The sequence below is a fragment of the Pecten maximus genome, chromosome 17 (genome assembly GCF_902652985.1).
Source record: "Pecten maximus chromosome 17, xPecMax1.1, whole genome shotgun sequence".
NCBI lineage: Eukaryota > Metazoa > Mollusca > Bivalvia > Pectinida > Pectinidae > Pecten > Pecten maximus.
This window is the reverse complement of record NC_047031.1, coordinates 22,555,198-22,570,265: the sequence shown is the minus strand read 5'-3', so window position 1 is coordinate 22,570,265 and position 15,068 is coordinate 22,555,198. Positions and strand designations below refer to the sequence as shown.

The 15,068-nt window shown below is 31.4% G+C and overlaps 1 protein-coding gene across 1 annotated transcript in view; it reads left to right on the top strand.

The window, feature by feature from the left end:
- The window catches only part of LOC117315093, a 39,012-nt gene extending 28,521 nt beyond the window's left edge, over positions 1-10,491 (top strand). Inside the window, exon 3 of the mRNA XM_033869240.1 lies at positions 8,124-10,491. Coding sequence (XP_033725131.1) covers positions 8,124-8,141 — 18 coding nt within the window. The 3' untranslated portion in view covers positions 8,142-10,491. The remainder of the gene's footprint in view (positions 1-8,123) is intronic.
- The last annotated feature ends 4,577 nt before the right edge of the window (positions 10,492-15,068 follow it).

Genomic DNA, 15,068 nt, shown 5'->3' with positions numbered 1-15,068 from the left:
GGTAAAACAATTACAGAGAAGAATTGTTGATTGACTTTATATACGGCTATGGATTGTTACTTGTGCAAGCAGTGTCATTGGATATAGGTGGAGAAAATTGTTAAGACTGTATATAGTGTTCAATGTTTGTTAATATGAAACATTATAAAATGAACAGAAATCGTAACTACGTAACTAAGTAATTACGACATGATTATGAAAGTTGTTATTTTTGTGTATATTACCAATTATACCCAACTTTTGAATATGTCTATGTGCCATAACTACTGAATATTATATATATGTATACCTGTGTACCGGCTTGGCACATATGTATCAACATCACCCTTATAATTACTTATCTTGTCATACGATATCAATTACGTACAGTAATATATTAAATGTATATATTATCTATATAATAACAATAACAATGGTGTTTTCTATAGTATTTTGTGTCTTGGCGGTACATATAACTAAAACGATTGTATTGGAACCGAACAACTCTATTCACTTTAACTCTACATATATCAATATAATTATTTATTTCTCAATATTTACATGTATATGAAGTTTTTATGTATGCATTGCTATGCTGCTATAGTTCATACATATATATCAAAGGCATATAGTTGTACTGATTTTATTAATTGTCACATAATTACGTATATACCATGTTTTAACAACAAAGTATTATATGATATTGTTGATTTGTTTTAATAGTTAACTGATTAGAATAAAGGTGTATGGTCACTTTTTCAACACTGAAATTTATCATCTATACGCTGTTACCAATATCAGTGTAGTTCCGTAAAAGGATCAATCAGACTTCTAAGTTGAGATGCAGAAATATATTTCTACTCAGGGTATCTCAATATGCGCATATCAGTTTCTATAGATGAAAATATGTTCTTTATGAGGATGCTAAAGTAGACAGGTGCTTTAATGAGAATCAACTGTACGACCTTACACCTTTGAGGAATGTGGCCGTATACTATGTATGTAAATAGTATAAAAGGCAAACACCGATCACATGACGGTTCATAGGAATATAATATAGAATCGATGCTGATATAGACAAAATATATACTGATATTTATAGCTTTGAAAAAAAAGTGCAAAGGAAAATGAATGATTCGTCTTCAAGCATACAAATGTTGGTCTACTAATGACATTCTCGGAGCACTTGTTTCAATGATCACCTAGCAGGTCTAGTATTAAATCATAATATATCTTAACATATTTTTGTCTCTATTGGTAATTGCTCATACCTTGACTTAAGTCGAAGTAATCTTTTGTAATATATATATTTTTTTAATTTCTGTACAGCCCTATACAGTACTATACCCATACGTAATATGCGTTTAAGCCCGTTCGACTTTACTCATTTTTAATGATCTTTGAATATAATTATTTAATTTTCTTTACATCATCACGTGCTTTATGATGTTGCTCAATTTAGAGTCTAATCGTATGATTGCCACGGTATATTATCGTATTATTATATCCTTGTTTGTCTGAATACAAACATTTTTATTCCATTCATTGTACTTCATAAGCGAATCTTTTATTTTCATCGATTTCTTGTTTTTTTCTTGCATGGTATTTCTACTTGTACTATATCAAAATATGTATGTGAACATAATACATACTCATTATAGGGCATAGGTTTATTGTGAGGTAATTCTCTATTCATAATTGATGATGTGCTTATTTGTTGAAAACACACAACAAAACTTACAAGAATGTGTTAACAAGCGTATATGAATAGAGAGGTTGCATAGAAATACATTTCGTAAAGACGTTTGTTGCAGTTCTTAATTAACGTTCAAAATGTACACATTGTGACGTACGTAATAACTGTCTGTCTAATACTTGAGTGTATGTATTATAAAATATATATAACAAAAATTTCGCCAATTTGCCCTATATGTATTAGCATTGCTGTCACTTATTAATTTGAAAATTTTGGTCTTTCGCTCTTTCGTACATATTTTCACCTGACGCCATATTTGCAATTACAACAAAGCATAAGCTATATTGTAATGCCATTATGGTAGTGGATTCTGTTTTCCTGATTCAGATTTAAAGCGTATACTTAAACTGTTGAAGTACATTTCTTATTTAACCTCACCAAAAGGTATATAGGTTATGCATCGCATAATTAAATGAAACTGCAAAAAATATTACCATTGCAAATGGACAAACATTGTGGCGGCACACTGCAATCAAGCTCATCATAACCTACTGTACATATACAGGTGATAAAAACGTCTGCTGCAGTGTATTGTAATATCTTGTCATTTTTATGGACATGCATGTTCTCTTTATCTTTAACATAATACTAAGTAGCGAGAGACTTCTCATTTCATATATTTACTTTTGTTAAAATATTATTATTTTTATTTAAGGATTAACTGTAATATTTTTTTTACGTTATTGAGCAATAACACAAAAAACTGGGGTGTACTTATTGAGCAATAACACAAAAAACTGGGGTGTACTCTGAATAACCGCGAAGCGGTTTATGAAAAGAGTACACCCCAGTTTTTTGTGTTATTGCTCAATAACGTAAAAATAATTACAGTTAACCCTTAAAATTTAATTAACAACGATAAGAAACATTTTCATTAAGTTTAACATGTTTATTTTGCTCCAGATATTTAAAAACACATCGATAAATACCAAATCCCGTAAACAACGATTACTCCGCTACTTCCGGTATTACTGAAAGTAGTTCCTTTTATTTTTTTTTTTTAATGTTATGAGATGATAACATATTTTTTTGAGCCAATGATAATGCTTGTTACAAGCAAAATTAAATTATATGAATTGAACACGAATTTAACGCATTTGCTTAGATATATTTCTTGTGTTTTGCTGTACCCATAATGTTTGTTCTTGATTGATCTACTGTCTCTTAATGATCAGGTCTACAACTTACTATCAAGGAAATAAAATTCATGTAAAATTTGCACAAGATTTTATTTATTCTTTTGCGTGAATTGCTTTCTTTAAGAATTTTTAATTGGGTTTTAAGTGGAAAATTGTTTATTATAATGCATACTTGTCAATATTGTATTAGATGAGTGAGAAACGCATTTCAAATACCATAATTAGCAGAATTGAATCAAATCTTGTAATATTATGGAGGCACGTTTCGCTTGTCAAGGGAGTGTACAAACATATTCAAAAGGGATAAGCACCTTGATCTTACTTTTTACATTTAATTGTATTATACTGATCTGCAAATTATAATTGATAAATTCTTTAACAGTAAAATGTGTCTTAAACTTATTTTCTAAACTGTTAACATAAGCAAAATTTGTACAAACTGTCCATCTGTACCACAAGAATCGAGTAACCATATCCCCAATCATCAATTAAACTATAAACGTGTGTATATCAAGATATTTTAATACACATTTCGTTTGTTTAATACTGTTTTGTTTATAACCCACATTTTTACTTACATTTGATTTGACTCTCATGACTTTTCAGTGTTAAGAATATGACAATTGAATACCTGTAAAAATGTAATCATTATGTAAAAATAAAAAAGATATCAACTTTGTAAGATAATCCTTAACTCGGTATTAATAAAACGAAAATATATTAAGATCTTAAGCCTTCAAAAGGTACAATGAGACAAAACCTAGAATGATGCTATTTTCGTGATGTGTTTGGACCTAACCTTGTGTATAATAAACATATCAAGTTTCATCCCTGTCCTTTGTAACACACAGGCTAAGTAATCACCGAGTACAGCTTGCCTACTTACCTGTTGCGTTTGTTATTATAGTGGAATGTGTCATTTCTTTTTCTCGTTAAATACATAAAAGTTACCGTTGCATGGAATAGCATTAGGTGTACCGACACTAGGACAAGCCTCGAGATGTTAATCAGACATTTACAAAGATTTATTCTATCGATTAATTTGCTTGTTACTGCGTTTCATCTTCGTAAATATGATTGTGTTTGAAAAAAGTACATTGTTAAAGGCTTTTTATCTTATCTAAACTATATACACACATAACAAACTACAGTAAGTTGTGGTTGTATGGAAACATCTGTGGCGACCTACAAAGCATGAACATCATACATCAATCCCAGCCCTCCATGGTGTATTTTAGCGAACAAAACACACACACAAAATTAACGTCTAATCAACAGCTACTGTCCTTAAAGACGCGTTCCCCTGTGTGCGAGATACCTGCGTGTAGTATATGTGTGTTGTTTTCGGATGCTTGGCTATCTTCATATTTGTCCTCTTGTGATTAAGCGTTTCTCAGCATATATAACATTTAATAAACAGAAACAGAACACATTTTGTTGCTTCCCTCAAAGGAAATTTGCATAGGTTTAACATACCATCATATTGTTGTTACGGAATAAACCAGATAATACCGACATGATATTATTCCATCTAAAACTATAAAAAGGGGGGAACCATAAACAATGGGTATATTTACATAGAGACCCTTCAAAACGTAGAACGAAGTTACTACCAGGTGTTCCGGAAGGGTAAGTGTCTTTTGCTTTATTCAAGATAACTGTCATCTTTATATGAGTCACATATAGGTAATGGTACCCTCAGTATGGGAACAAGGGTAGTGATAACGGCTGGAGGATATAGTCTGTATAGTTAAGCGGGGCGATATCAAGAGTGTTTCGACAAATGGATCATGCCAATGAATAAAATTTTTATTATAATGATATATAGCTCTTGTATGTGAAATCCCTGACGTTTTTATATACCGATCAAATGACTAGGTAATATGAATATCATTCTCGACCCACATCGGCTGTCAAGCTATCACTACACAAAATGAACACTAAAGTAACACTGATAGATCAGATTGTTTTAATGTTTCACGTTTTCACTCTATTTTCGTTAGCCTATGCTATTTATGGTATGGCATACCATTGCAGCATAACTCATCTTCAGCTAGTTATCTGATCAGGATCTCCATTAAATTCTATTTAAATATTCCATTAATTTATAGGTTCCCCAGTTTCATCGATTAGATTAACATTTGTGATACTAGTGCATTTTTTGAATTGCTATTTTGTAACTATTTCCAGGTATTCGGCATATAGTTAGTAATATTTGCGCAGAATTTAATTTATTGGTTATTCGCTGCCATTAATCATAGCGCGAAAATAATCTTCAAATATTCAAACCAAACAGTATGGATATGTATTAAGACCAGTATCAATACACAAAAATGTATAATTTATTGCGCTAAATTTATTATTAGTGAACCAGGTCCGATGAGGACAACCGCGAAACAGTAGTCCCACAAAATTAAAGAGCTATACAGTATGCACACGTGTCTGATATATACATATTTATGGATATATATTATGTATATATTTTTCAATTGAAAGCACTAACATGATACGTGTATATGCATGTATATACAGATATATATGATACATATATGATAACTGGGATTAGCTCACTGTTGAGAATCATTTCGTGACACTTTTATTACATAAGTATATATTTTATAACACTCAAGTGTTTCGCCAATCTTACATAATAATAATAATTTTAGAACATGATAAAATGACTGTTACTAGAGATATATTAGAATGTATAAAAAGGTCAATTATGTGAAAAGAATAGCTTTTTTCAAGTACCATGAATGATTAAATAAATTAATACCATCGTTTGCTACTGTTGTAATAGGCATGGATGGAAATGCAGTTAATGAAGGTCTTTGGAAAGTTTAAAGTTTGACATCAAGATCATATATGGATAAAGCTATTTCCTCGTGGGATATAAATTAAGTGCTTGTTGAAATGCCTACTGGTTCTGTAGATATGATTTTGAGGATATGACATGACCTTTGACTAGATACAGATTATTGGTAACCTTATAAAACATTACATGTGGATGTTTTCATGTCATGGGGATTTTATATTAGTAAATATCATATTTATTTGTACGATATAATGTAAGACTTGTTTGATGATTTGCCTGGGTTTCTCTTTGTCACAACCTGGTTTCTCATTTTTGCTGATGTCGTCGAAGTAAACGAAGCTTTCTCTTCCGGAACACCTGATCTTATTACCTTGTACTTTTCAATGTTTGCCAACATGTCAGTATATATTTTATAGTTGCCATGTTTTTAAGGTTTTGATAAGAATCAATGCCTCTTTTACATATTAGTGCTCATTTCAAAATATTATGATAGTTAGAATACAAAGAATACATAAGAAAATACCGCTAAAGAATTAATGAACTTTTTCTTTCAACTAAATTATGTATCATTATAGCTAAATAATTTCAGTTGTCTGTTAAGAAAATACACATATATTATTTGGTCTTTAATTTTTTTTGAAATTCAAAATTAATCAAAGAAATTGTTGCGATATGGGTTTATTACAAACGCCCCTGGATATGATGATTGTACGAGCGATCCTTCAGTGTGGAGTTTCCACATAGTTTTTGCCCAAAACATATCGTAAAAGGAGGAAAGGGATGTATGGTACAGTTATATTATCTTCAGTTGATGCTTGTTATAGTATAAGTTACTAATTCCATAATCAAGTTGCTTTTAAGTTGGCTTTTGTATAAGCCTTGGATAAATAACGAGCTTCTTTAAGAATCTTCCACTGAAATTGTACGAAAGAACGTCTATTCCAAGATAGATAATTATCTCATAAGACTTTATACAAAATGTCATTTAAATAATATATCATTGTATCAGGAGAAAAGAGCCAGGATTTGTGCGGTCTTGGATAATAAAGATTTTAATTATCAATGATTTATACACGTATTACTAATATCAACAGCTAACACATAAATCATACTATAATATATACAGCAGGACCTCATTAGCATGGTCCGGGCATGACTATAATAGGCATAAATAATACCATGACATACGTTCCTCTCTGCGATAAAACCTTCTATATCCAGTTTAGCACTGTAAAACATATGTTAGGATTTAATTAACGATCTACTAATTAATGGAAATACCTTTCCCTGTCTAATAATGTGTCATTAACACAAACCGCTAATGACATCGTCCTTGTTGGCTGTATAGTAGCACTGGTGTAAACTATGTTATGATTTGTCAGCTTTGAAAAATGAAATTTATTCCTTCGGGAGGTTTCCACCTCTATTTTGTTGATTTCGTCTTAAAGTTACACAGTAGATTCTTCCATGATATGTACCTAAGTTAACGATAATGGAACTTTGTCTTAATGTTGTTGTTGCTCATGATATGTGTGCGTGCGTGTGTGTGCGTGTTGTTTTTGCCTCACCTGGCTGTCCTTGCTGTGTATCTATATATGTTTTGAGGATTTATCATTTTCCCTGTGAATTGGTATAGGAAAATTATGTATATATCTTACATATTCAATTTGTTTTATAACACAGTAACTCTTTCACGCGATAACAATGGTATGTGTTTAATATATTTCTGTATGTATAAACTAATATGTGTTCTTCAAAGTACATACTGTTCTCAACATTGAATTTTTACTCTACTAATCTGATAATGTAATTTCAAAACTGATATCTATTTCTTGCCTACCATACTTAATAAATCTTAATAAATATAATGCACACACGGTGACGCTACTAATCTAGTTATTGATCAGTTAAACTGGACAAAACATTTGCTGCTAGCTTTATACCCATCTCATTCTTTCGGTATATATCTCTTCTATTACTAAACTGATAAATAAAAGATTATATAATTGATTTTGTACTGTACAATACTTTCATAATCGAGAGACCTTTTCTGAAAGGTGTTTTCACGGCCCCTCTGATTTCGTGATTACGAAGTATAACATACAATCGAAATTAGCGAAATACATCAAGCCTTTATTCCTGTAATCTGGTTTGATTGCATATTATAAAGCAACATATTCCTTTTATTTTCATTTAACTTCATGACTGAGTTTTGATTTTGTTTATATGCATAGCGTTGCATTAAACATAATGAAACTATCCAGACAATTTGAATACTATAACGTATTACCATGAAGGAATTTATTGGTTAATAGGATATCGTATATATAATATGAAAGGAAACTCAGTCACGTGTCTTTTTGTTAAAAACGTGACAGTTAAATGAAAGACGACTGACACTTTTGTTTATATTGTTCTTTTTGTGTAATTTCAGATGTCGACTAGGGCTTGACACCAGAACCTGAGCCATTTTTACAAGATGCCATAAAACTGTCGTCTCCTGAGTTTCCTTAGTGATGCCCTAAAGACCTATATCACCGTGTCCTTTCCCTAATGAGTTGCTAAAGAACTACCTCATTGCTGTGGAGTTATAGGGCAGCAATGCGTTATCAGGGGCTAACGACTTTTAATCTTACTTCATTGTAGTGTTATAGACCCTATATATGCTACCTTAACTAATTATGTTGTAACAGAACTACTTTTCCCGTTGTGGTTTATCACACTATACTCTTTGGGATACCTAATTTGTTGTTATATATGTATGTACAGAGCTGTCAACATTACCTTTCTTGTTGTTTACAGTTAAATGTGTTACACAGAACGTCACGGCGACGGTGTATAATTAGGTTACTAGAACTGTCAAAATAACGTTTACTACGTGATGTTAAAGGAACTGATAACTGATTCTTCTAAATGTAGTGTACAAACTGTGAAAGCTACTTTTGATAAACGTAGTTTACCGATAACGTAGTTTGTAAAACTGGGTAATCTAGATATCGTTTACCGGTCTATAAAGATCGTATAAAGATGCAGTTTTACAGCAATATCATATCTATATTTTCCACACGTTGTTCCTAAAAATTACCTAAACAAATTATTTAGCTGATTTCTCAAAATCTCATGAACGAAACTGCGAAAGCTATTATACTAAATGTAATTAAAAAGAAAAAAACTCTGAGCGCTACGATTACTAATACAGTTCACAAAACTGTGAAAGCTACGCTAAATAATTGTAGTCTACAAAGCTGTGAAAGCTACGTTTACTAAATGTTGTTTACAAAACTGTAAGTTCTATGCTTACGAAATGTAATTTACAAAACTGCAAAAGCTACGTTTACTAAATGCAGTTAACGAAAATGTGAAAGCTACGCTTACTTAATGTAGATTACAAAACTGTGAAAGATACTCTTACTTTATGAAGTTAACGGAAATCTGAAGATCACAAAACTGTGAAAGCTATGCTAAATAAATAAAGTTTTAAAAAACTGTGAAAGCTACGCAGACGAAATATAGTCTACAAAACTGTAAAAACCACACTTACTTAATGTATTTCACAAAACTGTGAAAGCTACTTTTTACAACAGTGAATTTTACGTTTCATAACTGATCTGTCAAACTATGTCTCAAAATTATATGTTGTTTTTCTTACTTTTACTGTAGTTTTCTAGAAATCTTAAGTTGAACAAAGCTATATATCTGTACTGCCGGTTTACGAAAATGTGACTTCCTGTGTATATGTCTGTTTTGTCATGTAAAAAATCGGTATTAACATGATAATGAAACCGTGTGTTGTGTAATACCGTGGTAACAGTATTATTGACAACATCTTAATCGCCACCCAGTGTCGGATTTGATCTACAATCTTTTATGTAAAAACAGTTTTCAATGGGAAAATGTGTCACTAAGTAAACAACATGGTCCATGTGATGTAGGGTAGCTAGTCACCTCGTTGTTTTATTTTGCGATCCGCCCTTATATCGTATAAACGTTAATACAGACAATATTTCTGCAAAAGCAAACGAGCTAAACAGTTCAAAATATTTAGACATGTCCTTAGCTTAGTATATTTTATAGAGATTGCATAAACATTCATGTAGGTACTGAAGCTTTATCTTAACTTGAATACGTTAAACAACATTGTATTACACATTATTAGTAATATACATGCATATCATTATAAAAAAAAACAGGATGTACATGTAGATAAAGGGCGGTAACTAGTCCTTGTATGTCGACATGTGACACAATTAATACCCTACATATGTTACGTCTGTAGTTTTAAATGCAAATATTCTCTGGTGGGAGTTTACCGGAGTGTACTTTAACCAAAGAAAACATATTTGTTTAAGGTATTCGTGAAATGCTCCACTTATTGAATTGAATAACAAAGCAAGGTTACGAGGGATGAGTTTATTTCTATCCTGTGTTGGCATAGTGCTATCGAAATTCCAAAATTCATATCAAACCTTATTTTTGAATATCTTAGATTGAACTAAATCAATTTTTTTTGCTTGCTTTTTTAATTATCATTATGTTTGAAACAAATGTTCGACTCACTAACTCTTAATCATTCGTAGGACCTAAATGAAAATAATAACAAAGGAAGACACTAAGTTGTGTCCTGTCAATTTTTTTTATCTAAGATCTGTTTGATGTACATTGTATTTTACTGAACAAATGCATACGCTAGTCATATTGCATATGATAGAGTAACAATGGTTTTTGTAAAATCAAATCATGTGTCAAATGCAGTATTCTGAGAGGAATACTACTTCAGATAATAAAACAATGTCAACTGACAACTAATGATTTTTGTATTTTTATATACAGATTTAACATGATTGGCTATCTCATATGGATTTTATTGAACGAGATTTATCAGTTAGTATGACAAGTGTCTAAAAGCGAGTGGCATATCAAATTATTGAACGAGTTAATAAATTCCATATGACATATTTACGAGTATAAAGGTTTTCCTATTCACAGGTTTTCCTTATCACATAACTCTTGTTCATGATAATTTAAGTGATAACTCTCATAGTTCTATATGCGCGAGGCTGATTTCGATTCAAAAGAGACAATCCTGTGATGTTTCTTTGTTGTTGTGACGTTATAAATTGTTGACATCGTCACAATAGTGTAATTACGCATGTGTTCTACGACATCCATGACATGGCCGTATTAAAATGTAAAACGAGCGAGTTATATTATAAACACATTTTTTCTTCTTTTGTTACTGTTATTGAATAGCGATTCATTTTCTCTTGAAATTAATCGGTATGATTATGCTAGGGCAAACCAAGGCTAATTAAAGCCAACAAAACTGAAAAAGATAGGATGAAGAGAGAATTAACGAAGGAATGATGGGAGGCGTGGATGATTGTAATACGATGTATCGAATGACGCTGTTGACACGTTTAACATGAAGACAGCTTCGAACTGCGAAGATCCTGATGAAGAAACTGAATATGCTTCTGGATAAAAAATGATCAGACATGATTGTCGTAATGTATAGAGCAAAAAGAAGATGATTGTCAATGTTATGTAACTTAAACGGGACAAATAACGAGCATTGCATCATATATTTATTATACTGATACATAAAAACACACATTTGCACAGCAATACGATATTATTTCTGACAGCACATCATTTCTGGAGAATCTGTTTTTAATTTGATAATTCAAAGAACAAATACCGGACTCGGTGGCATTTACCATCCGTTTATATGACGTAAAGTATTAATTCCAGGCGTCAATGACTATCATTACTAGCAACTGAAAGCGTCTTATGCATTTTGTAACACAATGGTAGCACGTCGTTTAAACAAAGGAAGAAGATATTGCAGGTAAATTAAGAAATCCGTAAATGATTACATAATAGGATTATGGTGTGGTTAAGATACTGCATAGCAATTTGGTTTATTATCGTGGATGCTATATATTTTCAGTTATATAATACATGGCAAGATGTGCATTGATATCTGCAACAATACTCTCATTCTGAGGTGTATTATTAGTTGATTTTTAGTAGAGCAGTATGTTTACACGACAGAGTAAACACCACAGTGTCCTCAAGAATGTAAGGCTATATATAAACACATACGTATATAAGGAAAACCATCTGTTTACTCACATTGTGTGAGAACCAAAGTAATATAATACACATGTTTAGGTCCGCTGGTCATTTATCATTGGACGACGAAGAAATGTCTCTTGATCCAACCGGAAATGACATCACGAATGATTACTCAGCTTAAGCGCACCACTGATTAACTGTTAGATTTTGATTATCAATACTTAAACATTATCCATATCATCATAACCTAAAGTAAAAAATGTCATGCCCGTAAATGATGTATAATGATAATTTATTTTACCTTTAATAAGAAATACACCTAACGCGATTTTGTTAAAAGATGCATTGTCTATCAAACTGATTTACCTTCAGGAAGACAACTATTTATTTTTGCTGTTATTCTATGAAGGCAACACTGTTTAAGTCAAAGGGAGATAAATCTCAAATATATCTCCATCCGCCAATCAAAATGGATATTATAAAGGCAATGTTATGGACTGATAACATAAATTTCCTAAGCCAATGGAATTGCTTATTACAAACAGGAATATATCATATAAGATTGACTTTATTAACTATATCCGACAAATTTCAATGAAAAAAGGGGGAAAAGGACCGAACAACTGTATGATGCAGCCTTACTCTCAATTTGTTTGTCTTTTGTACTATGGTCCTTTTATTTCCCAAGGTTATTGCAACTAGCTTTTCATGTTTTAAGTCATTTTACTAGTGACAAGGTTCAGAATAATACAGATGCACTTGATGCCTTTTTATATCTGGACACCAATATCATAAAATCCTGAATTTCGGGTTGTTGTCACCTCCCGTCCAGATTTAAGCAAATGGCATTTTGACTCCCTGAATGATCAACGTCCTATCAACAGATTATGTCATTTATGCACGGCCCTCATGTGATCAAAATTCATATATGTATTGAATATCATTACGTTTATGTCAGTTTCCTGTCATTGATAAATAAATAGTATGAAATCGTTCATATATATATATATATATACACAGGGATGCATTTTGTGTATCACTGACATATGCGCTCTTTGAGCACTTATTTATGGATTGTGCCATTTTACTTTTTTCCATGAAAGACTGTTGTAAGAGTGAGTATGTAATCGTAACACGATTTACGCATAAGTACAATAATGTATCTAGCGTACAGCTGCGAAAAACTGTCACACATTTCCCCGCTAATTTGGTGAAATTGTCAGTATCACAGACAGAAAATTAATCAAAATACTATGATAAGTCATTGTTAAGACACTTTACATTTTAGTCTTGTATTGATTGAGATTATATTGAGCCTAATTAATAGGACATCAAGCGTTACATGGATATAACGGTGCCGAAGGTTCCGATGAAACACAATACCCCCAAACCAGATAATACATTTGTGTGACGAACCCAATATTACAGTCCTTACACAGTATAAATGCATGTGTCTAGTAAATTATTCAATTGGGATTCGTAATCGTATATAATTTGAAAGGCACAGTATTCAACACTTATCCTAGTCAATCTAGACTGATATTTATCCAGATAGATGTATAACATTGTAAGATGCATTTTGATTGGCTGCTTATCAACTTATCGATCTAAAACGAAAACAAAAGATCGTAGTTTGAAAAATTGTTATAACAGCAGCGTAATAATAACTTCTTAGAAAGAGCATTTAAGTTGGTTCCACACATTTTGACCCAGAATTTTCCAATCGTTTAATTTTCTTTAAATTTTGTCAACTAAAATAAGTGTATACACACTGTTAACAAGCTATTTTGTTTTAAGTTTTGATCACCAGTTATGGAGATACGTTGTCTCAAACAAACCATCCTTGACATAGAATAGGATCAAAGTGATAAGTTGTATATTGAAAGAAATTGTCTCTGAATCAGAATGTGTTATTGTGTATCACTATATTTTTTTTCTTTTAAATGAGAGAAGGCATTGCTCTTAAGATAGTTAGGACTTAGTTTAGTTCATAAAAGCTCTTTTATTCGTTATTTTTACGATAACGATGTTACAAATGGTCAAAAATGGGCTTCAATTTCGATTTAGGATGTTAACTTGGGAAATTAATTGTGAAAAAATCTATCGTTTAATTTTCTTCAAATTTTGTCCTAGTCAACCATTATATGAATCATTAAACATATTTTTTTGATTTCAAAATAAGTGAAACTAAATTGCGTACAGTAGATCAAATTGTTAGTTTAAATTATGTGACGGGGTTTTTGTGTAGTTATTTGTTATTGGTCCGCCACATAGTGATATATTTAAGTTGATCCTGTAATTATCCTCAATATAAACTACTTCTTTCAGAAAAAGGCATATTCTTTATCTAGATAGTACGGTGATTATCTGACATACTTGTAAAATAATTACATTAATTTTAATATTAGTACGTTAGGGTAACCTAATATATTTTTTCTACTTCAGAAAGATTTGTCCGACCTTCAATAAGTATAGCAAACGAAGCTTCTTCACTTACATAAACATTAATTGGAGGAAAAACATCCTCCAAGAAAAGTAAAAAAAAAAAACTGTATACTACAAAGTACCTCTTCTTAATATTATTGTCATTTTTGCTGAGAAGGAAATAGCATTGATATCAAATGAAGAAAAATATATTTGATGTACATGGTATAACATCCATGGAACTTCTAACCACTGTTTGAAGGACTGTTCCAATTTTCATGGGATATTGACATTTTGAAAACGAATTCAGAGTTACATCCAATGGAGCCAAAATAGTTACACTGCACTAAATAGTTGTTGTTTCTAATGGAAAGAAATTTATTCTTTATTACTGATATCAAATGGGACTATTTCACTAATGTTTCCTCCTCGACGTTCGTTCAATTATAGCTGAATATTCATCCTCTATAACTGATATTCTTTGTCTGCACTTTTGTATGAACGTAAAGTTTCCACGACCATTTTGTCAAAGCTAAATATTCCGCCAGAGTAAAAAAGTGGGATATATCAAGAAACTGTCTAAGTCTAAGTATTCTTCGTGAAAACCAGAAAAAGTTGTCTTCAGTCCTCAGGATTCCTTCCCTGTGGGCCCATTAAAAAATCTATTTCATATCAATAATAAGGAAATTGTTTCCTTCGGAAAGAAATAATTATAATAGAGATAAAACAAGTGAAAAATGTCAATGTATATTGTTGACTCAGCGAAATATGACATGTATGGATACAATAAAATATACACAACTATACATCATTCTCCGGATGACCACTGACCACCCAGATATTTTACCTGAGGCTAACAACTAAGTGTGTACAGCGA